The following is a 23,683-nucleotide window of genomic DNA, read 5'->3' on the forward strand; positions in this document are numbered from 1 at the left end:
AGAATTCAGAGGAGCCAGCAAGCAAGAAGAAACGGGGTCTGGAAGACACCACTGAACCCCTGAACCAACACACCCTTGTAGCTAACCCTACCTTCAGGACTTTTAAATAAGGCAGTGAGTGTCCTTTGGCTTTAATCGATTTGAAATGTGCCTGCAGCATGCAGAGTTTTGACATAGAAATTTTAAACAGAAGTGCACTTATAAGTGGCAACTTTACGGCTTCTTAGCTTTACTCAAACTACTTTGAATGTGAGAATAATGCACTGGATTCCCAGAATTCCTTCCCATCTGCCTGCCCTGAAGAATGAGTACAGGACTGGCTATATCTGACCAAGTGGTGGCTGACCTGAAAACGCTGGTGGCCTCACCTGGGTAAAACTGTTCAGGTTAACAGGTCTTGGGTAACAACAAAGCAGGGGTCCCTCAGGAGACCTGACTTCTGGTCCCTGCTGGGTCGTTTTTGGCCCTGGGACCTCCAACGAACCCTCAGTCTCTCCTATAGGAGAATGAAGCCATCTGCCTCTAACACGGGGAGACTAGGAGGCAGCACCACGTAGTACTTAACAACATGCACATTGAGTTGGGACAACTGGGCTTAATATCCCTAGTCCACTCTTAACTAACTAGGTGATCTCAGGTAAGAGGCTTCCCTGTAAAAGGGAAATAATCAGTAGTATCATACAGGGTTGTTTTAAGGATTAAATAAGACAAAGTTTGTGAAGTGTTTAGCGATGACCTTAAAGGTATATAGGAAAGACTCAATAAATGCGAGCTCTCATAGCTGTGAGATCAAATGAGAAAGAATGCGAGAGTACTTTGTAAAAACCATAAGGCGCTGTACCCATATTAGGGATTATCATCACCTCTCCCCACTCTCGAACTGGCCGTGGTTATTATGTCACAGTGTGGGGTGAAGGCAATAAACTCAATGAAATGGATTCAACTGATACATTATACCCGATCCAGCAAAGAGGAGAGAGAGGAAGAGTTGTCGGTGGGGCACCAGGGTGCAAACCTCATGCTGTAACTGTCATTTTTGTCCACCGTGTGTAGCATGCTCCCCAAGAAATAGATTAGGGCAGTTCATGGAAAATGCAATCAACAGAGACCTGTTAAATGTTCCTCTGGAGGCCTGGAACTGTTCCCAAGCTATGAACAGTCTGGCCCATTCTGAACTTTTCCAGAGCTCCATCTGCAAAAGTACAAGTAAGATCCCCTTCCTGATTTTTCAATTTCTTTTAACAGCTTCACGGGCAGGATGAAAATGTGCTTCTTTATGAATGAGAAATTTCAGTTGCTGGACTTGGCAGCACTGATTTCCAAGAAACCCAACTGTGAGGAGTGTGGCTTTACAGAGGACCCCTCCTATTTCCCCCGGGCACATCCCGTACAACAAGTGGGGGCTGGGTTTCAATCGGGCTGCTCGCAGGAAAGACGCAGCTGTGGTTGAAAAGATACACCTTCCAGGTGCTGGAGGAAGAAATCCCCCCAGACGGAAGGGACACTGGTTCTTTTTCAGTTTGGAAGCTTTAAAAAAAAAAAAAAAAAAGAAGCCTAAGAAGTGCTCACGACGAACATACAAAAAGGTCACTTCAAATAACCTAAGTGTTGCTTAATGCGGAAAAAATTAAAGCTTGAAAATCAGGTCCATAAAATGTAAGGAGTCTTGGAAAAACAACCCCATTTGATTTTGCAGTACTCGTTCAGGAAAATAGATAGATTGTTCTCTGACTCTCTTTTCTAACTGTAGCCTGTATACCAGCCGTGTGTATTTTGGCCTCTTTCCCATCCTGCCATGATTTCCTGTCTAAGTCTGGGTCCCATGGTAACTGGAGCAATTCGGCGTGCTGGCCCCGTTTGCAAGGACTGGCCACTCGAGGGATGCCAAGTGGGTATCTTCTTCCATAACAAACATCTCTCTCTTCTGGTTCTGTGGCAGAGTTACCCTCTTACTCATAAAATCTTACAAATAAAGTCTTCAGTTTACAAATGGATCTCCCCAACCAGACTCTCTCACCCACCTCACAGGGAAATGAAAATCTTTTGCAGAATCAGAAGACCTGTGGATTCAAAATCCCATTGCACAGGATACAGGGGCTACCAGGTTGCTGGGGTTGGGGTGGGGGGTGGCGGGAATCAATGGGCTTGCCACTAGCCAGAGTAAGCAGTTCAGTAAAAACAAAATCTCATTTATGGGGTGGGCAGACATTATCCTTGGAAATGTATTTCCTGAGAGTCTCAAGGATACACTGATGTGGGTCACATGTTTTAGACGTCTGAGGGCTAACTTCTATTTATCTCTCAGATCTCAACTCATATGACACCACCTCCGGGACCACAATAACCCTGTGCCCCCAATCTGGTTTAGGGGCCATGGTCTTTCAAGTGCAGCACAAAACAGACTGCGTCACAAATGCCTGTTTAAAATTCTTGCTTTCCTGCTTGAAGCTTCTCCCTAAAGGGCAGGGACTGTAACTTTTCACCTGCACTCTGACACAACACTTGACATCACATGGGTGTTCTGTAACTGTGTGAGTGTCCCGCGGGCAGACCTAACCCTAGACCACACCACAAATTCAGGGAATTTGTCTTCGTGACCTCTCTTTGCCTCCTGATGCTTCACTGCACCCCCCCAACTGCACGGTTCTACCTTTTCCTTCACTTCCGCCTTCCAGGAAATGACACAGTAAAAAACATTCAGGCTAAGATCAGATTGAATCACACAGCATTAAAGTATGCGCCCCACCACACATGATGGCTCCCCACCCCCCAACCGGGATCCTGGTGCGTCCCCCAGCCCCTTGACCTAAGGAATTAAACGATAAATGTAGCATTTCAGGCAATCATCGAAGTAGATTGTTTTGCTTTTTTTTTTTAAAGGATGAGCTGGAAGAGGTGACTTCTCTTGCCCCTGAAGCCTCACAATGACTGACTCCTGGTACGTGGACTACCCTCCTACCCCAGGGAAGTCTGTCCAGCGCTGGCCTCCCCAGCAATGCCTCTGCTGATTTTGCTATTAGAGCAAACACACCCTCTTTCAAAAAGAGGCAGAAGCAGCAGAACTCCTTTCCTGCTCATTTCCTTTCCTCCGCCTTATTAAGAGAGAACTGGTTTTAGGATGAAACCCTGAAAGCCACAGGGGCAACAATCTCAGAAGTGTGTTCAGAGGCTCACAGGGTGTGGATGGGCACGGGAACCAGGGATCACGGTGAGCACCGACCGAGGGTAAGGCCTGCGTCCCTGGGGGAGGACCCAGCGAAGACTTAAGGCAACCACGGCAAGAATAAACCATAACGGCTTTACCTGTGAGCTGTTTTACAAACATTTTACTAATGGCTTCACGTGTGTTGTCTCATCTGATTCTCTTCATTCAGGAGTATAACACAAGTACTACAATTTCACCTTTAAAAATAAAGAAACTGAGCTGAGGCTCAGACAGGCTTGATAGTAAGTTCAAGACCAGGCAAAACTCAAGGATGGTGACAAAAGGCAGAATCATGGTTACTCGGGTAGGGGATGGGGACCGACAGGGAAGGGCTGGCCACGAGGTAGGTACCTCTTGGGGTGGGAGTGTTTCCATCTTGATCTGGACCTGGATAGTTCACACAGGTATATGCCTGGGTTAAGATTTCATCAAGTTGTACACTTAAGAGTCCGCCCTTCATGCACCTTGATTTAAAATTAAGGAAAAAATATAATGCCTCTACCTCAAATCGCACAGTGAAGATCCCAAAATTGAAACCAGGTCTCCTTACCCCAAAAAACCTATGCTCTGATGTCCTCTACTTTGTCAAATTCAGAGGAGAAAGGCAAGGCATGAGGATCATTGTATGCTCAGAGGCCATGGACCTAAAAGCACACAGTGGGGGTGTCTCAAATGCCCTCCACGCTCCTCCTTTCCCTTAAGGGAAGGAACTGCAGGTGAAGAAAGGCCACAAGCAAAGGTCACGATGCTTGGTGGTGGCAATGGAAGCAGAGAGGTCTCAGATCATACCAAGGCAAATACCATCAGGTCCAACCCAAACGTTTCCTTCCCTTGGAAAGAAAATCTGGCTAACATAAGTGCTCCTCAAGTGATTCAAGTGAATGCCTTTATATCTGGCCCAGCCAGGACAGAAACAACCCTGTCTTTGTCCAGCTACTTAAGACACACACAGGCGCTTATGCCCAAGACCTGCCCCAAACCTAAGAAACGAGGCAGCTTAAATACACCCACTGTTCTGTGTTCCCATGTGGAAACCACTGTGGCTGGAGGCGGAAAAGCGTGGTTCTCAGGGTATTTTGCACAGACGATGGGCAATCTCAGACGGTATTAATGGTGGCCTGTGGCGTGGCCCAGGTGGTTCACGAGATCACAGTAACAAATAGTTACCACCTATTGAGAACCCACGAATTTTTCAGCCTCAGGTGCTCAAATTGGAGATAACACAATCCTTGGTTCATGGTCATTTTTAGTTCATTATAACGTGAACTCACCTCCAAACAAAAGCTGGCATCTTAACAGCTTGTCTGCCTCCCCCAGTTCATCCCTTCCTGTCTCCCCACACAATGTAGCCATCATCCACATTAACCATCCCTCACTTTCTCCTTTATACAATATTTACTATGGCTGTGATGAACTCTTTCAGTACATTAAAAATTTTAACTTTGTAAAAACTGTACCACACTGTATGTAATCTTTTGAGACTGATTTTTTTTTTGTTTATCATATTTCTAAGGTTCATTCACCTTCTATCTTTCCTTCTATCCATTCATTGCCAGCTCAATTCATGCTCGTTGTCAGAAGCTTGGCTTCCATTTTTGCATTTCACCTTTACAACAGCCCAAGGCAGGTGCTCCTGTCAGCCCTCCTTTATAGATTAAAAAACAAAATAGACCAGGGGAGGAGCTTCACGTTAAAACAATCACCTTAGCTGGGATTAAACCTAGAACTGTCTCCAAAGCCCAGGATCTTCCCACTATAAAACTCAGGATGTGCTCACATGAGTGGGCTCCCCCATCATACTATGGGAAGGGTCACCAAGGACCCCCCCCCACCCCAAACTGTTACTATCATCATCAGGGCTCACATACTGGACACTTCTGCCAGGCATTGTTTCAGGTATAATTTAGAAGTCTAATTCCTTAGTCCCTGTAACTACCAGATGAGGTAGGCAGTATTATCTCCATTTTACTGACAAGTAAACTGAGGCACACAGGTATGAATTTGTCAAGGAAGCAGTGGATCCAGGATTTGAACCTGGGCAGTCCAGCTATACAACCAAACCCTCAATCACAATATTATATGCCTCTCGGTCTACAGAGGTGGACAATCACCTGAGTACAGTGACCAGGATGGATGCTGGCTAAGATGAGGCCTGGGCTGAGCTGGCACTGAGATGTATGCAGAGGCCAAGTAGGGAAGGAGGAAGGGGGAGAGGGGGAAGGAATGGCAAACTGAAACACAGCCACCCTCAATGAGAGCAGCAGAGCTGACCGGCCTGTGGAGGGAAATGATGGCCAGGCTCTGCAAACAGGGGCTGGAATGGCCAAAGGACAGTGCCTTGAAGAAAGACGGCACAGAGGACCCTTCTGGGAAAACTCCCACATTCCACTTACAAGATTCTTATCTGATCTACTCCCAAGATAGTGATTAAAACTCCAGCCAGCTTCCAGAAACGGAAGTCATGGGTTTTGATGCTGGGCGTGACCCTGGACAAGTCATTTTAACTGTCTCCAGGCCTCAGTTACCTTATCTGTAAAGTGGGAATAAATAATAGTACCTACACTTCACAGGCTGTCATGGGGATTCCATGCAAATCACTTAGAATCTTGCCCCACCTCACAGTCAAGAAATACTAGCCTGTGTTCTGATCTCCACCACCTCACAGTTTGGTTGAGGGGATTAAACAAGATAGTATCCAATAAACATTATCTTTTCCAAAGCAACATCCTTCTCCACCTCCTCCCACGCAGTGCAGTCTCCATCCCACTGAGCACAGAGGAGACCTTCACAGACCAACCTCACACTATGCCACTTCTCTCTGAGGGGACCTCTTCCCAGTGCGTACTCTCAAAGGAGCCTCATAGTCAAAACTCAAGTCCAAGTGGTAGAGGACGGGGTTTGAATCACCTGGGGAGCATTTTAAAAAATATGGTCCCACTTTTAGAGGTGTTTTTACTTAATATATCCAAGGTGGGTCTCAGAGTATGAATTTTTTAAAGTACCTCAAGACTTTTCAGCAACCAGCCAGTCCTGGAAATGACTGATTTAAGGGTTTCCTGTATTTTAGGAAGGAGGGGGAGGTGTGTAGGTTTGTGTCACAGGTACACACATGTACACACCTTACTGGGTTCTTTTGAGGTTTGACGGGCCCCACTGATAATGGAGGAGACCACAGCACAGATAACTAACAGAGCAACTATTTGCCAGGAGGAGTCCGAATTATCCATTAACCAGGGGTGATCTGTCAGTGCCAGGGAAGCCACACAAAGGACAAGGGTTTGGTCAGCCCGGGAGGCCCCATGGTGGGACCCACGTTACACATATGTCAACACAGTGATGCAATATCCTGGCCCCTGTCCTTCCTTTCTTCTCTTGGAAGCTTCTCTTTGAGAGTGCTGCCTCCTTAGCAGACTCACGTGCAGAAGGAAAGTGGGGACATCGTCACAGCTCAGTGACATTATGATCCCCCCGATATAAACCCACTTGTGGTAACAACTGTGATGAAAATTACTCGATTTCCTACATATGGTTCCAAGCCATTTGGATTTCATTACAAGCAGATTTAGCACCTCTGGGTGTGGGTAAATGAGTGGCAACTGCATATCTATCTGGGCATTTCACACCACACCTTAATCCTATAGAAATAATCCAGCTCTGTCTGATTACACCTTTTGATTGGTGATGCTCGTTACACAGCCCATGTGAGGGACTGAGATGACCACTGCACAGTCATGCTTTTCTCCCCCAGCACCCTCCTGAATGAAGGGAGGGAGGGAGGGAGAGGGAGGAAGGGAGGAAGGAAGGAAAAGGAAAAAGAAAGACCACATGGAGGCCAAAGATATACAAATTTAACTTAGACATTCACTTAAAGAGCTAACATCCTCTGGACCACTTCTGATTAGACAGATAATACATCCCCCAGTAGAAAAATGCCAACACCACCTGAAAGTGCAAGTGCACCAAATGCCACTGCCTGGAAGCAACAGTGATGAGGTGGCAGTGGCCAGAGGCACCTGGTTGCCATGTGCCAGGCACTAGGACAAGCGCTTTATTTTGCATTTAATCCTCACAACCACCATGCCCAGTAAGCTCTAGTGTTGCCCCATTTTACAGATGGAAAAAGTGAAGTACAGAAAGGTTAAATCTGGGTATGATCTGGGCAAGTGAGTAGTGGAGTCTGGGTTTGAACCCAGGCCGCAGGTGTGAGCGAACATCCTCTCAGAGCCCTCTACCCATCAGCGCGGCCTCTCTTGGTGCTATTCGTTGCACGGGACACTCCTTTCAAAGCCACCCTCTGCTGGGATCCCATGGAGGGTTCTCTTAGGCTCAGTCTTCACAGCAAAAGATGCAAAAGGACCACAGGGCATGTGAAGCACTAAAAACCTTAACCTCTCAGGTAAACTTCAAGTTCCAAGGAACCAGATTCTGGCAGGAGCTCTCCTGGGGGCAGCTCTTCAAGTGGACACTGACGAGCCGGCTTCAGGCAAAACACCTCTGAAAAGAGCTCACTTCGAATGGTGGAAGGAACAGGCAGTTCTTGAACGAAAGTGAGCGCCAAAGAGCTTCTAGTTCGAACAAACAGCCTCTGACTCACAACAAGGGGTCATCCAACCAGCCCAGGTGGAAAGAAGAGCCTTGGAGGAAAACAGCAGAACTCAAATTCAAGTTTTACCGCCCGGCAGTAGGGGCAGGCGCAGAGACAGTAGCAACAGTGTTCCCCAAACCAGTTTCATTATCTTCAAAATGGCAACAAAATCTTCCTCCCGAGGACTGCTGTGTGGCTCCATTGAGAAAACCCAAGAAAACTTTTGCAACATACATAAATTCTTCCCATGTGTCAAACATTCTGCGAAGTGTTTTATACATACTTTGTCATTTTGTTTAACCCTCACGAAAATCCCTGTGAGGTATTTTTAAATCACCATTTCACTGAAAAGGGACAACTTCAGAGACAAAGTGACCTGCTCTAGGCCATGTCGCTTGGAAATCATAAAATGTGACCTTGTGTCAAGGGTCCAGAGGTTACAGCCACATGAATCAATGGCCTTAATCTCCACGTCCATGAATCTTCCTGTTTTTGCACACAGAGGGCTTTAGAGAGACTGGAGAATGGTTAAAATCTTGAGACCTGTGAAAATCCAGAGAGCTGGCCCCAAGTGACCAACTGGTGACCCATGCTAATGGCCACGTGTCCCATGGAATTGTCTGGGGTGATGGAGATGTTTCACATCTGCCTTGTCCAGTCTGGTAGCCACCAGCCTCACATGACGAGTAAGCACTAGAAATGTCATGGGTGGGACCGAGGAACTGGCTTTTTAACCTTATTGAATTGTATTAAATTTCAATACCCTCACAAGGCTAGTGGCTGCTGTGAACAGAGCCGCTCCTCCCACTCACAGCACGTCAGGTCTCCCGGCTCCCACGCCAGGAAGGCTGTAAGGAAACGCACGCTTCCCAGAGCAGGCCTTAGTGTGAATGAATAAAATAAATTCTTCCCGCCCCAGAGCAAACACCATCACTGTGATTTTGGAACCTTTGCAGCTGGAAGAGAGAAATGATGGATTCCAAAACAAATGGCCTCGTCTCATTTTTTTTTCCCTTTTAAAAGGGAAAAATGAAATGTGTAGAGAGCCCCCAATTCAATTATTTAGAAAGGCTGTCACTTTTTCAGGTGGCAAACTTCTTTGGCTTCTGATGACACAAGGGCTAAAATACAGTGTAAAGAAAGGAAAAGCCAGAGGGTAAACAAGAGAAGGCCAGGCATTCTCGACGGTGTTATAAATCAGGGGGAAATAGACTCAAGAAGCTAACAGTTTCCAAACATTCTTCCTCTGGAACTATTTTAAGCAACCAACACACAATTTCTTGGAGGTTATTTCATTCACACCAACAGAAGGGGAGCAACGTGCTTCACAACATACAGCTTTAAACATGCAGGGAAACAAATACCTACCGCACAGCCCTCAGGCCTGTCAGGCTGGACCCAGGGCTGAGCGATGTTACTATTTTAAGGCCCCTAAATGGCTCAGTTGCTCAGAAGCAGTGAGGGATGCCTTTCCTCTCGCCCTCTTGGACCAACCCATTCATTTCTTTGCTCTGGAAATCACTGCACGTGCTTCCTCCCCACCCAGGCCACTGCCAAGGACAGAAGCAGGGGAGGACTCTGGAGTCCGACCGACCCTGGTTTGAATCCCCGTGTCCTGCACTAGCTACGCTACCTTGACTTCTCAGAGCCTCAGTTTCTTTGGCTGTCAAATGAGGTTAAGAAGAATACATATCTCATTGGACAATTATAGAAAACACACAATAGACATGCAAAACACCTGGCCTTGGGGTGGAACTTTCTGAGGCTCAACAGACGGTAGGTATGTGCAGGGATCCGAGTTGAGAAGTTAGTCTCAGCTTTTCCTGCTAAGGAGGAAACAGGGCGTGGTTGAGAGGGAATCAGGAGGAAGGCTGTCTGGGTTTGATTAGTCTCCAGCTCTCATTAGCTGTTTGACCTTGAGCAAGTGACTTAACCTCTCTGTGCTCCAGTCTCCTCCTCTTCAAGATGGAATCAGTAGTACCACTACTACACAGTGCCACTGCCATTCTGGATCTAACTTTGACCCTTTCTCACAAGCCTAGCAATGCAAGCTTCTCTTGCGTGTTCTTGGGCGATCCCTCCCGAGGTGCAAGGCAAAGCAGCTTGGCTGTGAGGTGAAGGCAGGTCGCCATCCTGGGTGGGGCAGAAATGACTGCTCCAGAACAATGACTCTTACCACGAATAACAGCTAATGTCTGAGTGCTCACTGAACACCAGACCCTCCCAAGAACTCTACCCACATGGTCTGGGCCCTTCTCCAGACCACTTGTATCAGGATTTCTGGAGATGGGGCCTTAACACACACACACACACACTCACTTTTTTTTTTTAAAGCTCTCTAGGGGTTTCTAAAGTGAATCCAGGGTTAAAAGCCACTGAAACAACTCTGAGTTAGGAACCATGATATACCTACTAAACAGAAGAGGAAAACTGAGGTTCAAAGACCAAGTAACTGGCTGGCAGTCAGACAGAGATAACTCCCACATTCCATCTCTTAGCCATCCCGTGTTACGTGCCCCTCCTGAGCAGCAGAGGTCAAACCATCTCACAGACACTTGAAGACTCCTGGTGCCTTTCTGAGACTCCTCCAGGCCCCTGTGCCCTCTTAAAGCACCCACAAAGGTTCTTTTTCTGACTAAATTTCGGATCCAGACTTGACCGTCAGGAATCAAAGCTGCCAGAATATGGAGTCTCACTTTCCCACAATTGAAGGACAGATGCACAAGATCATGGAGGTGCAAGAACAACTGGACTTCATTCAGCAGACCCCATGCTAATGACAGGGGACAACAGATTGCACAACCTTCATTAAAGGCTGCCCGCTGCCAGTGAAGAAGCAAGAAGGCAAAATTCAGGGGGCCTCTTAAGGCCATCAACCAAAGAAGTACAAGACTGAAAATTAAATCTCCACTGCCCGAGGCCCGATCCAGCCCCGCTGTGCTGTGCCCACCCTCGGGGAAGGCAAAGGAGGGCAATGTTTCAGTCCATCAAATGGTCAAGGACATTCCGGGAGGCCCTTTCTCCCAGTCAGGGGGGTCTGGAGGCCACCCTCCCGCTTGATATCTCTGTATATTAAGTTTGAGACAAGTAACCAAAACCACACTCAGCTCTGCTTCTTCCATACACAGCCGTTCCCATTTAAATTGACGGCACCTCAGCTGCTGAGATCATAAACCTTGGTGTCATATGGGTTCCTCTCTCACACCTCCCATCCAAGCCGTTGGCAAGCCCTATTGGCTCGAACTTCAAAACGCGTCCATAACCTCCTCCGCTGACACCCCAGTCCCAGCCACCACCCTCTCTCACCTGGATTATTGCAAAAGCCTCCTCAGTGGTCGTGCTGCTTCCATACTTTGTGCTACAGCCCATTTCCAACACAGCAGAGAGGGGGAATCTTGTTAAAATGCAAATCAGATCGTGTCATTCCCGGGCCTAGTTCCCTCCAGTGGCTGCCAGCGGACTCAGATTTGAAGGCCAGGGTACCACACAGGGGCCTCCGAGGCCCACGTGCCTAACCACCCCTCCTGTCCCTCTCCAGCTGCATCTCCTCCTTCACTTGCTGCTCCCCAACTCGCCCCACCGGTCTCCCTGAACCCACCAGGCACTCGCTGCTCCCTCTGTCCGGATCTGTCTTCCCCTGCCTGGCTGGCCTCACGGTGATTCCTCCAGCATGCCTTACTCTTCCTCATGATCCCCTGGGCCTGCACCCTCCCCTCCTTTGTATCTCTTACATTCATTTGTTCTATCACCAGTGCACACTAAGTCCTCAATAATATTTGCTGAACAAACCAGTACATGTACCCCAAACTAAGCTCTTAGCTTCACCCTGGATCCTAATCTCCAGACCCTCCCACTGTAACCACCATCCATCTCCTCAAAGACCAACATGGTAGAAAACACAGCAGCCTCTCCCAGCATGCTTTACAGGCATCCGTTGGACAGGTGTGGGTCACTGGAATGCCTTCTCGGAGGCAGCTCTACCCTGGAGGCCCTCTCACCTGCTACCGAATGGGGTCCCAGCACAGCTCTGGCCTGGCCAGCTTGTCCTGGGAAGATTACATCCAGAAGAACAGCTGCAAGCAACCTGCTTCCAAAAGGGGTCCCCACGTACAACCTGGTTCGCCCAGCTGCTGAGATGAGTTAAAGAAGCAGCACCGGGCCTCTGTTCCCACAGAAGCCACTCTTTTTTTGGCTGTATGTTCTGCCTTCTCCAGAACATTTTATTAATCTTCAGCTGGGGGCTTCACAGGATGGATGGGCTGGTGGGGCGGGACAAGCTGCCCCCACTCACCCAGCCTCTCGTGATGACCCTCCCGAGCACTGCTCAAATGCTGTGCAGTAAATTGGGGTTCAGAACCCGTGCTCTTGGAAGGGCCGAGCCCCACATCTCAGCCTCAGAATTCCTGGCAGCCTGACATCCTCCCTGACTCTCACTTTCCCTCGTCTTTGAAGAGCCGGCCCTGCCAACTGCAACAAACAGCATTTAAAAATATCTTGCTGGATTATACTGCCCTGCCTTCTAAATTCCTCACAGTGCCTGTCTCTGTCCCACATAGCATAAGAAGGGTGTAGCATATTGAAATTTTTTTCCCTAGCTACTCCTCTGCTATAAATACCCGAGGCTGGGTAGGCAGGCTGCAAACACCGGCTGGATGAAGTCACCTCGGGCCGAGCTCAGCCCCACACAGCCTGCCAGGGCCTGGACACAGCTGCGGGGCGCTGCTCAAGTGGTCGGTCAGCCAAGAGTAGACAGAACTCATCCTTCGGGGAAAAGTGGGGGAAGAAAAACTCTAAATCGAGTAATCACAGCTAATCCCAGTATAAAAAGTCCTACTACTAGGCCTGTCTTCCGAGAGCGCAGCCAGCCCCATCCTGAGCTGCTTCTCTCCCAAGGATACTAATTACAGGGCTTGACCTTAGGAGAGTGATTTCAGTGTCTATGCGGGGTCTAGAAACATTATCAGAGACAGAAGGGCCCTTGGAGAATCTAGTCCAACCTATTCACACCACAAATAAAGTAGCAAAGAGCCAAGAAGACGGAGTGATTCACTCCAGGTCATGCAGAGGCCAACCTCCAGCCCAGAATTTTCTGGATGCGAATCCTTCGCTCTCTGAACTGGATTGTCCTGGATGCTTGTTTGGTGTGTGAGCGTCAGCTTGTGTCTATTAACAGCTCTCCTCAAAGCTAATACTGATTTTCATATCTTAAAAGGTACAGACTGAAAAAAAGTTTTAAAAATTTTGACAAAACTTGGCCTCCTCTTTAGGGATGATTTCAATCACTCAAAGATCTGTTTCACCCTCTTTGTGGTCCAGTGGAATCTCTCCCCATCCCTAACCTTGTAACTCCGGTACTTCTAAGTTCAACTTCCCTGGGCCTGACCACCACCGCCAGTCCCCCTGCCCCACTCACTTTTAGAAAGTAAACAATCTGCCTCAAATCATTAACCATAAATGAGCACATATGTAATTTTTTGCAAAATGTTCACAATATTTCTCTTTCAAGTGACAAATTCCTTTATAACACCAGGGTGAGGAAAAGGACTAACACCTGAGTTATCAGCTATGCCACTGATGCTCAATTACATTTTATTACTGTCAGCAGAATTCAGTGGGACCCTAGGGAGTCCAATCCAGATGGCACTAAGGTATAAGGTGGTTCCACAGTATGAGACATTTAACATGACTGAACTCTTCATTATCAGTGCTCTGGAAACACCTTCACCAAGAGTTAGGTGACTCAACTTCTCTGAGAATTGAGCTGTTATTTTGCAGAAGGATAAACTCTGAACTGGACATTGAACATGTCAAGCCAGGCTGATAACCAAAGTTCTGAGACCCTTTTATCTCATCCTGTTTGATGTCCTTCTCTGCCCCCACATTTGAGAATCCTGCCTTGGCAAGAGGCAGTCAAACAGCCTCATTTAACGGGTCGGCCAGCCCCGACCTTCATTCCGTAATGGGATTGCTTTGGCCTGAAATGCTTTGTTCAGGGTCCTGGAAGAAACACTGAGAGTCAGAAGCCAAACTGAATGGGAGAAGCAAGGTTGATAGCAGCCTGGTTTTTCGTGCCCCCTCAGCCCAAGTTTGCTTGGTTAAAGTCTTCTTTCATTACTAGGACAGCGGCCGGGGCATCTGTGAGGTCGAGCTTTCCATCAACAGGAAGGGTAATGGGAGGTCTGGGGCTGTGGTTAAGATGCGCTGGGGAGCAGACACACTCCATTTCTGCATTATAAAAATGAGTTTTGGAAAACTCTCTCCCTGCACTCTGGCAGGCTTCTTAACATCTGGATAAAAGATGTGGGAAAGTTTTCCTTTTCGCTATGCTATCTGCCCTGCTCCTCCTTGCCATGCGCCTGAACCTTCCAGCCAAATAGGGTTCCTCAGTGTTTTCCAGCACACACACTTTGGCTTCCAGGTCTTTGCTCACTCCGTTCCCTCTGCCTAGAAGCCAGCGTGCTCTCTGCACCACCTCCCCGTCCCTGTCACAGCTCCGCCTGCCCAAAGCCCCTGGCTCACCCGCCACCTCCTCCACAAAGCAGCCCTCCCTGCCACCCCACCCCCACCAGGACTCATCTCTCGCCTTTGAACTTTTCAGTCACCAAAAGCCTCAAGGCCCCCGTCTATGGGATGGACAGCATATCTACTCTCCAGAGGCTCTTGGGAGGATTAAACGAAAGAGCTCATGAAAAGCAGTGGGGAAGAGATGGCTCCCGCATCAACCCTGTCCCTTGAATGCAGCAACCCCAAACTTCCTCATAAGGATCCGTAGACTTGCTTTGCTTTCCCTGCTAGATTCTAAACTCCTTGACAGGCAAGATCAATTCTTGTCCTCCTCCCGTCCATCTCCGTGGCCTTGCATGTAGCTGGCGCTGGGCATGGAGTCAATGTACGAGGCCGGCGTAAGCTCAGGCTGGGAGATGAGCTGTGTTTCCAAAGCTTCTCCTTCCGATTCGGCACGCAGCTAGCTCTAAGCCTACCGCCAGAGCTGCAAAACCATTTAGGCCTTTCTTAAAACAAGCAAGAAGACCACAAAGTATGTTTACATGACAGGCCAGCAAAACACAAAACACCTGCTGTCCTGTGGCTCATGACTTGGCAGCTGCAACAAGCAGGGTCCAATAATCACAGCAGAACGACTTCCCCAGGCCTGGAGCTCTGAGTTTGCACCATGGCTGTCATCCTGGCAGGTTGGTCACAAGCTCAGAGGGAGGGCTTCAGATCTCACTGCTAGCCCGCTTCATGTGGAGGGCAGTGGAGCCTTAACTGAGCAGGGTGCAAAGGAGCTTTTTCCAAATTCCGTAACTTCCTCCTACCTATTAGTCACCAAGGAAGGCCTTGTGACTAACGCTCGTCACCCTGGGATCTGGGTCACGATCCTCCCCTGCACTAGATATGCCGACTGTGGCAAAAGTGAACACGACCGGTACCACCAACACAAGTTTGCAAAAATATAGCAGTGATTAGAATTAATATTTTATGTGCCAGGCACAGTGCAAAGCCCCTTACAGAGACTTTTGGTAAATCCTCACAGATACCCTCTGAGCTGGGCACTTTGTGCAGTCCTATTACAGAGCAGCGTCTCTCAACCAGGGGAAGTTTTGCCCCCCAGGAGACATCTGCTAATGTCTGGGGACATTTTTGATTGTCAGGACTGGCAGCAGGGGCTGGGGGGAGGGGTGATACTGGCATCTAGTGAGTGGAGGCCGGGATACTGCTAAGCATCCTACAGTGCACAGAACAGCCTTACGGTAAAAGCTACCCAGTCCAAAGTGTCAACACTGACAAGGCTGAGAAAGCCTGTTTTAGGGGAGAAATGAGGCACAGCAGTTATCCTGCCCGGGACGACACAGCTCACAAGCAGGGCACCAGGAATTACACCCGGGCAGCCCCACCCTGTGCCATGCTCTCAATGCTCAGCTCAACCAGGCCGCAGCTCTGACATCCCGGGAGTGCTGAGTATGCACAGGACACAACTGTCCCATGTATAAGAGCTGGGCCCTTGTTTTATGGTACAGAAACGGAGACCTAAAGTGACTTGCTCGAGGCCCTGGTAAGAGGCGAGGCAATCTGGGGCCCAACTCAGACTTCAAAGCCAGAGAATTTCAGTGCTTGCTACCCTGATTCCTTCTCTCCCTGTGCTCCTGGCACTGAGATTTCACCAGCCGCCCGACACGTAGCAGTGGACTCTGAGGAAATCAAAGTGAACTGAGTGCCCAGAGGCCAGTGGCCTCAACACGGGCCCCCTTTGGGTTCTTTCCTCCCGGATGCCCGCCTTCCCTGGGCTGGCTCACCCCGCGGCTAGACGAGTATGCAGTAGAAGGGGCAACTTTCCTATCTGACTGAGCTTATTGCCCACCCAGCAGCTGGCACTATAAGGCCCTCCCTGGATGGCAGGGCTCCCCACCCCTCGTGAGTAGCAAGGATGGCTCCTTAAATTTGACAGCCCCTGCAGGACACATCCTGGGACCGCCAGCAAGCAACATTTAAACAGCCTAACACAGCATCCTCTGGAGGAAGAGCCACCCATATCTGGGCCTCAATGCCTGGGCTTCACCTTGCTTGTGAAGATTCTCTGGCCTAATGGATCTGAAGTGTCCGGACACTGCAGGCCAATAAGCAACAGGTATTAACAAACAGGTACTGCCACCACTGGCAGAGGATCAAATACTGCCCTGTTCCTCACTACTTCTGTTCCTGTGATTCTTCACAGAAAAAGCACAGGCCTAGGGCTTGAGCAACATGGGGCTTGGTCCATTACCAAGCTGTGGATCCTGGGCTCCCAGAGACCCTTCTGTGAAAGGGCATCTCATTCGATGAATTTGTATGGGCACCCGGTAGGATCCCAGAGGAAAACATTTTAAGGAGCTGCCAAAGGTCAGACCTATTACTACAGCTGTAGAAGTGTGAAAATAGGCCAAAGCATTCACCCACTGCTCCACCTGGCAAAGGACAGGGACTGATGGGGAGGCGGGACAAGGACCAGCCTGAGGATTCACAGCCCAGTGTCTCTGGCTTGTTTCAGAACCTTAGGTGTTGCTTGTGTAACCCAGGAATGTCTCAGTAGTTGACTGCTTTAGTGCCATCCTCAGATTGGAGGCAGGTGGGGGGAACACAGATGCAAACTCTTCTGAGCAATGGTCATCAACAAACTGCCCTCTAGGGCAGCTCTGTGGGCAAGGGGGGGATTTGTATTGCTATTCTTAGGGGAATTGACTGCCTCTGTCTTTCATCTCAGTCCTCCTGTGGATCTGTTGCCCATTAGACTTCTGCTGGGAAACCCTCACTTTGGGTACCACACTCTGAAGGAATCCTCCCAACCTGAAATCCCTCCCATTTACATGAAGTCATCCCAGGTGACTTCAATCGCTTGCCTGACCACCATGCATGGAGCCTCTACTACGTGCCAGACCCTGTGCGTGCAAGGCACAGGCAAGCAGCGACACCCGTGAGCCCACAGTGTGCTGGGAGAGACAGACACAAGCAGGAAATGATTCAAGAATCTGCCCTGGGTGCTGTGGAAATTCAAGGAGAGGTCGCTCTTCTAGCCGGGGGTGGAGTCGGGTAAAACCTTCGGGAGAAAGCAGCAGAACAACTCCACCTTATTCCTCTAAGTACTTAAGGCTGGGCTGCACTCCTTGAGCGTTCAAGGAAAACAAAAAAAAAATAAGCTTGCATTTCCAAAGCTTGCTTTGTTTCAGTTTTCCCAGCTCCCTTGGTTTCAATAACGCAGTCAAAGAGGAGGGAAGTCCCCCACCCCAGACTACCCAGGTGTGGAAACTGATTAAACAGCAACTAGCAGCTCAATTAACCCTCGCTCCTGGAGTTGATTATCTTAATGGAAATCCATCCTATAATCTCCTTGTTGAATGAATCCAACAACCAGAAGACTTCATCCCTGCTGTAGATGCAGCCCTTTTATTTCTTGACCGCAAATGAGATCGCTGGGACTTGCCTCAGCTGATAATCAGAAAGGTTTTCACCATTTTTTTTTTTTTGCCAAGAGGTTGTTAGATAGCAGTGATATTGATATATTACCTACTACTACATACTACTAATAAAATTTCAGAGAGGCTTTCCTAGTCCATCATTTAAATTAGCCCCAGTCACACTAGCCCATTACTTTGTTTTTTGCTGTTGTTCATAACACTTACTGCCAAAACCATCTCTGCAAAAAAAAAAAAAAAAGTAAATCCCTATTTGTTGACTTTTTCTTGTCTCCTTCATTAGTTTGTGAACCATGATAGAAGGACCCTCTCCCTTCACCACTTAATCAGCGGCACTTTAAACAGTGGTGTGGGCAGGGTCAGTGCCCAAGAAATTATTTGTTGAATGAACTGCAACTATTTCTTAAGAATTTAATATGTGCTAAAATCTTTATTTTAAAAAAAATTTTGTTTGTTTGGGAGGGAGGTAATTAGGTTTACTTACTTGTTTTATTTTTAGAGGAGGTGCTGGGGAATGAACCCTGGAACTTGTATATGTGCTAAGATCTTTAAATCTATGATATCACCTAATCCTCATACTGACCTTATGAGTTTAGGTGCTGTTATTCCCCCATTTTACAAATAGCAAAATTGAGGCTTAGAACGGTTAAGAAATATGCCCCAGGTCACTCATATAAACAGCAGAAGTGAGCTTCACACGCGATTCCAAAGTTTTTGCTCTCTACCGTTATGACAGAGCTACCTTCATGTACATCCTGGTTACTGCTTTGGAGGAAGAATATTCTCACCAAAATCCTGTCATTTAACCCGGAGTCTCAAAACGGAATGGGATTTTTCTCAGACAGCATGGACATTCAGGAAAGCTTAGTAAGAAAAATGGCCAAGAAGAAACCTGGAAGTGATGCTCAGCATCAAACTGACATACAATGATGAGAAGGAGGGGGAGAGAGGAATGAGTGGATTAGGGAAGTTTCTATTTTCTGCCAGCTCCACCTTTATAAATACTACTCTATTAAAGTGGTTTCTCTACCTCCCATAAGGAAGCCACGAAGCTACCATCACTTAATGACATTGCCCTGGGAACAGGGACATCAATACCAAATGAGCAAGCAGTATATAATTCCTGCTGCTCTGTGAAGCTGAGATCATGTTTTATAAACACCATAGAACTTTCATCATCCATCTCGGGCTGAGCAAAACCATATTTGCCCAGCACTCTGTGTAATGGATGGGAATAGATGGACGAGGGCCCTTAAACTCCTGGTTGGAAAACATTAAAAGTTTAAGAGCCCTATATAGCTGACTCAAATGCATGTGCCCATGCTGTATAATTAGCAGGCACAACAACAATAAATATGCAATTTAAAGGCAAGCCAGCAGGACAAGACTGTGAGCCAGCACTCTCCCTCCAGTGTGTGAGCCATTTCCCACTTAGTCTTTGGCTGTGTAAATGGTCACCTTGCTGGCCCTTGGCTTATTTCAGCATAACAAAGGTTTAGGATCTCTCCATTTCTTTCCTAAGCAGTTCATGCTTCCCTCTGAAGTCAGCTTTCAGGCATAAGTAATTCATTGTTCCTCTACTAAACATACATTTCACTTTGTCTAAAGAGACTTAATAAATCAGCCTGGTTATTGTTTACTGGGGCCACCCTCAGGTTTTCATGTATAAAAAATGAGCATCCATGTTACTCAGTAGAAGCAAATGGTCACCTCTCCTGCAAGAGAGCTCCCTGGAGACCAAGGAATGCACAGAGGGACCCGCTGGCTCAGAATATCCCAGGAGCTTTGCCGCCTGTCACATAGAGTCCTGCTGTCTTGACTACCACCGCTTAAGAAGGATTGTTTGAGGTGGGAGAGGGGAGGGAGGAGGTCAAATCATGGGGTCAGAAACGCATTCTGCAAAGAAAATCCCAAGGAATGATGACCCTGGATAAGAAATGGCCCTTTAGGATAAGCTCTTTAGTAGAAGACACCTGTGTTTCAGCAATTTCTGGCCACTCTGCATTTGCAGGGGACCCTGGAGAGGCAGCCACTCTTACTAGCCTTGATTTGCAGTTAGAAATACGGAGAAGGTCCTCAACCTGCTGGGCACCAGCATGAAGAGCATATTTTGTTTTGTTTGGTACCTACTATTCCTTCTACCTTTATTCTAGTTTGGGTTATATGGTTATAGAGCCTGGGTTTTCTTTCTCCTAGGAGTCTTTGAGTTCAGTCTGGGCCTCCCCTCAGCCAATAGTTCAGAACGCTTCCCTTGGGCTATGACAACCGCCTGGAAATCCCCTCGCCCTCCACTTCCTCTCCTGGAGCTCATGTTCCCGGTGGTGATGCCACATACCTGGAGCGCAAAGCACAATTATCAGCTGTGATATCATCAACTGAGATTCTGAACTGACCTCAACTCTGACCTAAGAGGAGGAAAATTAAAAGGCAAATGCTCTTCCATTCCAAGCAGCTCCTTTTGGCAGTGCCAGAATTAAAAAAACAAAAAAACAAAAAACAAGGAAAGTCAGTCAATCATGTTGATAGATACAGACTGTCTTCAAAATGAGGCTTAAGATGTCAACTGCTATCCTTGGAAATTGGACCCATGAAAACAAAGGTGCTTCCTCTCCTCCAGTGGCTAAAATCTTGACCTCTGTAGCCTGCCTGGGTTCAAATTCCAGCTTGTCACTTGATAATATCTGTGTGATCTTGCAAACTGCTTAACCGCTGGGTACCTCAGTTGTCCTATCTGTATAATGGGGATAATACTATGGGTACCTACCTTAATAGGGGGGCTAGAATTACTTGCGTTGACATATAAAGTGCTAAGAACAGTGTCTGACACACTGTCAAGTACTAATTTTAAATTTTAACTATTACGATTATGTTAAACCACATTTAAATTTGATTCCCTTTATGCCTTTTCAGTACCCACCTGGCCTCTTCCACTGACTGCTTATTGGCCAAAATGGCCTTCCAATCAGACTGCAAGGATATTAGCCATAGCACCATTCTAAATAATTAATGGTCTGCTGACTACTTAAGTTGGAGTCTGGTAGTCAGTTTACTGTTGAATGTATGTCACACCCTTCCAAGGAGAAGGTCAAGTACTTCCCACCGCCTTTTGCACTGAAGCCATGTCATCCTTCAGAGAAATGCAACTACCCAATTGTTTCTTTCCCGGACTTGACATGAAGCAGTTGCCCATCCCCCCATACCTCTTCCCCATAGTGTGGTTTACTGACTGGGTCATCATTTCATTCAGAAAAGCCCAGAAGGTTATGCATTTAACAGAACAGAGGGTTTTAATCAATTGCTCACTTGCTTGGTGACAGCTTGGAAAGTCAGGCCCTGGAAGCTAGTATGTGGTTCCCTTTCTGGAAAGGGGATTCAGGGGTCACCAAGTTCCACCATGCGAACTTACCACTACCACTCCACCTTCCAGCAGACGGCCTGAAAGGCATCCTTCAATCCAGCAAAGCCCAAGGTGGCAGCACCAGGTGCTGGGCTTCCTGTTCCCTTCCTCGCATTCCACTTACCCAAGGCTCAGGTCTTAAGATTTTTGGCCCTCTAGCTGCTGCTGTTGGGTTGGAGAGTACTGGGACAGAACCAGTCAATCTGCCCAGTGTGGGGAAAGACGCCAACTACAGATGCAGTCAAGCCAGGCAGAGAGCAACAGGGCAGTAAGCTTCACGCCACGAGAGGTTCAGGGATGGCTTGGTCAATCAGTTCAATCAGTGAACAGCCTCCAATAGAGACCACACCATGCAGAACAGGATGCAGAAAATCAACCACGACTTTGCCCTCCAAAAGTTAGTCCCAGAAAGAACAACCTCGGGCAAGAGCTATTTGATGAACTCCTCCACCTATGGACAAAACTCTCTCTCAGGTCCTAGGAAACCCACCCCGTGGCGGATTTCTCTCCCACCCGGTCTGCGGGTCCGGGACCCTCGTGCTTACCGTTGGCGTTCTTGCCGCAAATGAGATGCTCATAGGGCTGCAGGACGCCCCAAAGCTCCGCATCGTTGTTGACGACCATCTCCAGGGCCTCAGCAGACACCTCCCCGCCTCCGGCCCCTCCTCCGTCGGAGCTCTGGCTGGCCAGCACCCTGGCTCGAATCTCCTCCACCAGATTCTCCATACAGGCAGTGAGTGAGATGGCTGCGTATTCGTGGATACGCACGGAGATGCGGGTGTCCACCATCCAGCGGAAGAAGCGGCCCACGGAGAAGGTGAGGCCACAGCGCGCCGACTTGCCCCGGCGAAGCCCGTCGCCGGCGCTCATGCTGTACAGGGACAGCGCCTTGACAGCGGCCAGCGCGCAGCTCTCGGCCAGCGCCCAGCTGTGCACCAGGCGCACGGCGCTCTGCACCTCGAAGCGGGTGCACTTGGCGTGCAGCACGCTCAGGCGCTGCGCCTCGCGGGCCACACGGATGAGCGCCCGGCGGAGCAGCCCCGCCAGGCGCCTGACCGCCTCGGCCGAGAACAGGGGCAACCGCCGGCCGCCAGCACCTTTGCGAAGCACCCGGGCCACGTCTCCCTCAGTCCAGGGGAACTCCTCCAGCTCTGGGAGGCGCGGGCAGCGTGAAAAGAGGTCAGCCACTTCGGGGTCCTCTGGAAGTACCGTGTTCACCGTGTCCCAGCTGTTGTGGCGGCTGTTCATGGAGCCGGAGTAGCACCACCAGGCCGCCCCGCGGTGCTGCTGCGCCGAAGAGTTGAGCGCCTGCGAGTTGGACTTGGAGGACGAGAGGCTGAGCGAGCGGCACGAGTCCCCGGCCCCATACCCGGAGTCCAAGGTCAAGTCCTCCAGCGTCTTCAAAGTGGAGCTGTACGTCCCGGCCATGGGGAGTCTGCCGGGAGCCGTCTCGCCGAGCGAGGGGCGCTCACAACTCCATGCGCCCTTTCCCAAGTGGGCAGAAACAAGCTCTAGGCTCTCCCGGGCGCTCTCCTTCTTGGCGCCGCGGAGCTCGGCGGCCGCATCGCCCGCCCGCCCGCCCGGCGGCCGCGGGAAGGTGGGCGAGATTCGCTGCGGCCGGAGCCCCACGCGCCCCGCGTACGGACTTGAAGCTGTCACTGGAACGCCCCCCACCCCTCGTCGCTCCTCCTCAGCACTCCCCCTGGCCCACCTCAACTTCCCTCAAGCAGAACGTCTACCCTCCGCAGAAAAGGAATCCCGAGAGAACAGGGCGGCGGCGGCAACAGAAGGAGACGGCTCTGGGAGCTACGCGAGTCCGAGACCTGCCTTCGAGAAAGCGCTCGGCAAAGTTCTGTGCGGCGCCGGCCGCCGGCACAGCTGGGTACCCAGCCGCCGCCGGCATGCAAATAACCCGGGGAGGCCCACCAATCATCGGCTGCGACGGGCAGGAACTGCACCAATGATCTCCTACAGGGGCGGTCACTATGCAGATTTCACTCCGCCGCGGGTGAAACCCCGCGGTGGCGGAGGCGGGGCTGGAGGCCGAGGGTCGGATGAAGCAGCCGGGAGAACGGTGGAGGAGGGGGAAGAGAAGGCGAGTGAGAGAGCTGGGAGGTGGGGAGCAGCGACTTGGGAAAGGAGGGATCGAAACACTAGGCTCGGGAGCTGACGATTTAAAAAAAAAAATGTAAAGGAAAAGCCACTGTGTGCTGCCCTCTTCCCGCGGTCTAGGCTTTGGGCTTTCGCAGCTCCCCTTCAAGCCCCCTGTTGCCGAACACCAACGCGGGCGAGCAGAGTGTGGGTCCGGGTGGTGGAGGAGAAGGGGACAGCGGCCTGGGAGAGGGGGCCCAAGCCGGGCGCTCCACCTCGCTCCTACGACTTTCTGCCCACCCCTCCGTTCTTCCGAGGTGAAACTCCACTTGTGTTTGGAGGGAGGAGGAACGCCCCTGCTTGCCTCTCTTCCCAAATCCGTCCGGGTTTTTTTTTTTTTTTTTTTTTTTACGTTGCTATCTAGGCTCCAATCAGAACACAACTCTTCTTAACCTGGA

The 23,683-nt window shown here is 49.3% G+C and overlaps 1 protein-coding gene across 1 annotated transcript in view; it reads right to left on the reverse strand.

Moving 5' to 3' along the window:
• ABTB2 (ankyrin repeat and BTB domain containing 2) overlaps positions 1 to 22,998 on the reverse strand; it is a 170,131-nt gene extending 147,133 nt beyond the window's left edge. Inside the window, exon 1 of the mRNA XM_006198319.4 lies at positions 21,680 to 22,998. Coding sequence (XP_006198381.1) covers positions 21,680 to 22,562 — 883 coding nt within the window. The 5' untranslated portion in view covers positions 22,563 to 22,998. The remainder of the gene's footprint in view (positions 1 to 21,679) is intronic.
• Positions 22,999 to 23,683: the final 685 nt, after the last annotated feature.

Source organism: Vicugna pacos, chromosome 10 (genome assembly GCF_048564905.1).
Source record: "Vicugna pacos chromosome 10, VicPac4, whole genome shotgun sequence".
Lineage (NCBI taxonomy): Eukaryota > Metazoa > Chordata > Mammalia > Artiodactyla > Camelidae > Vicugna > Vicugna pacos.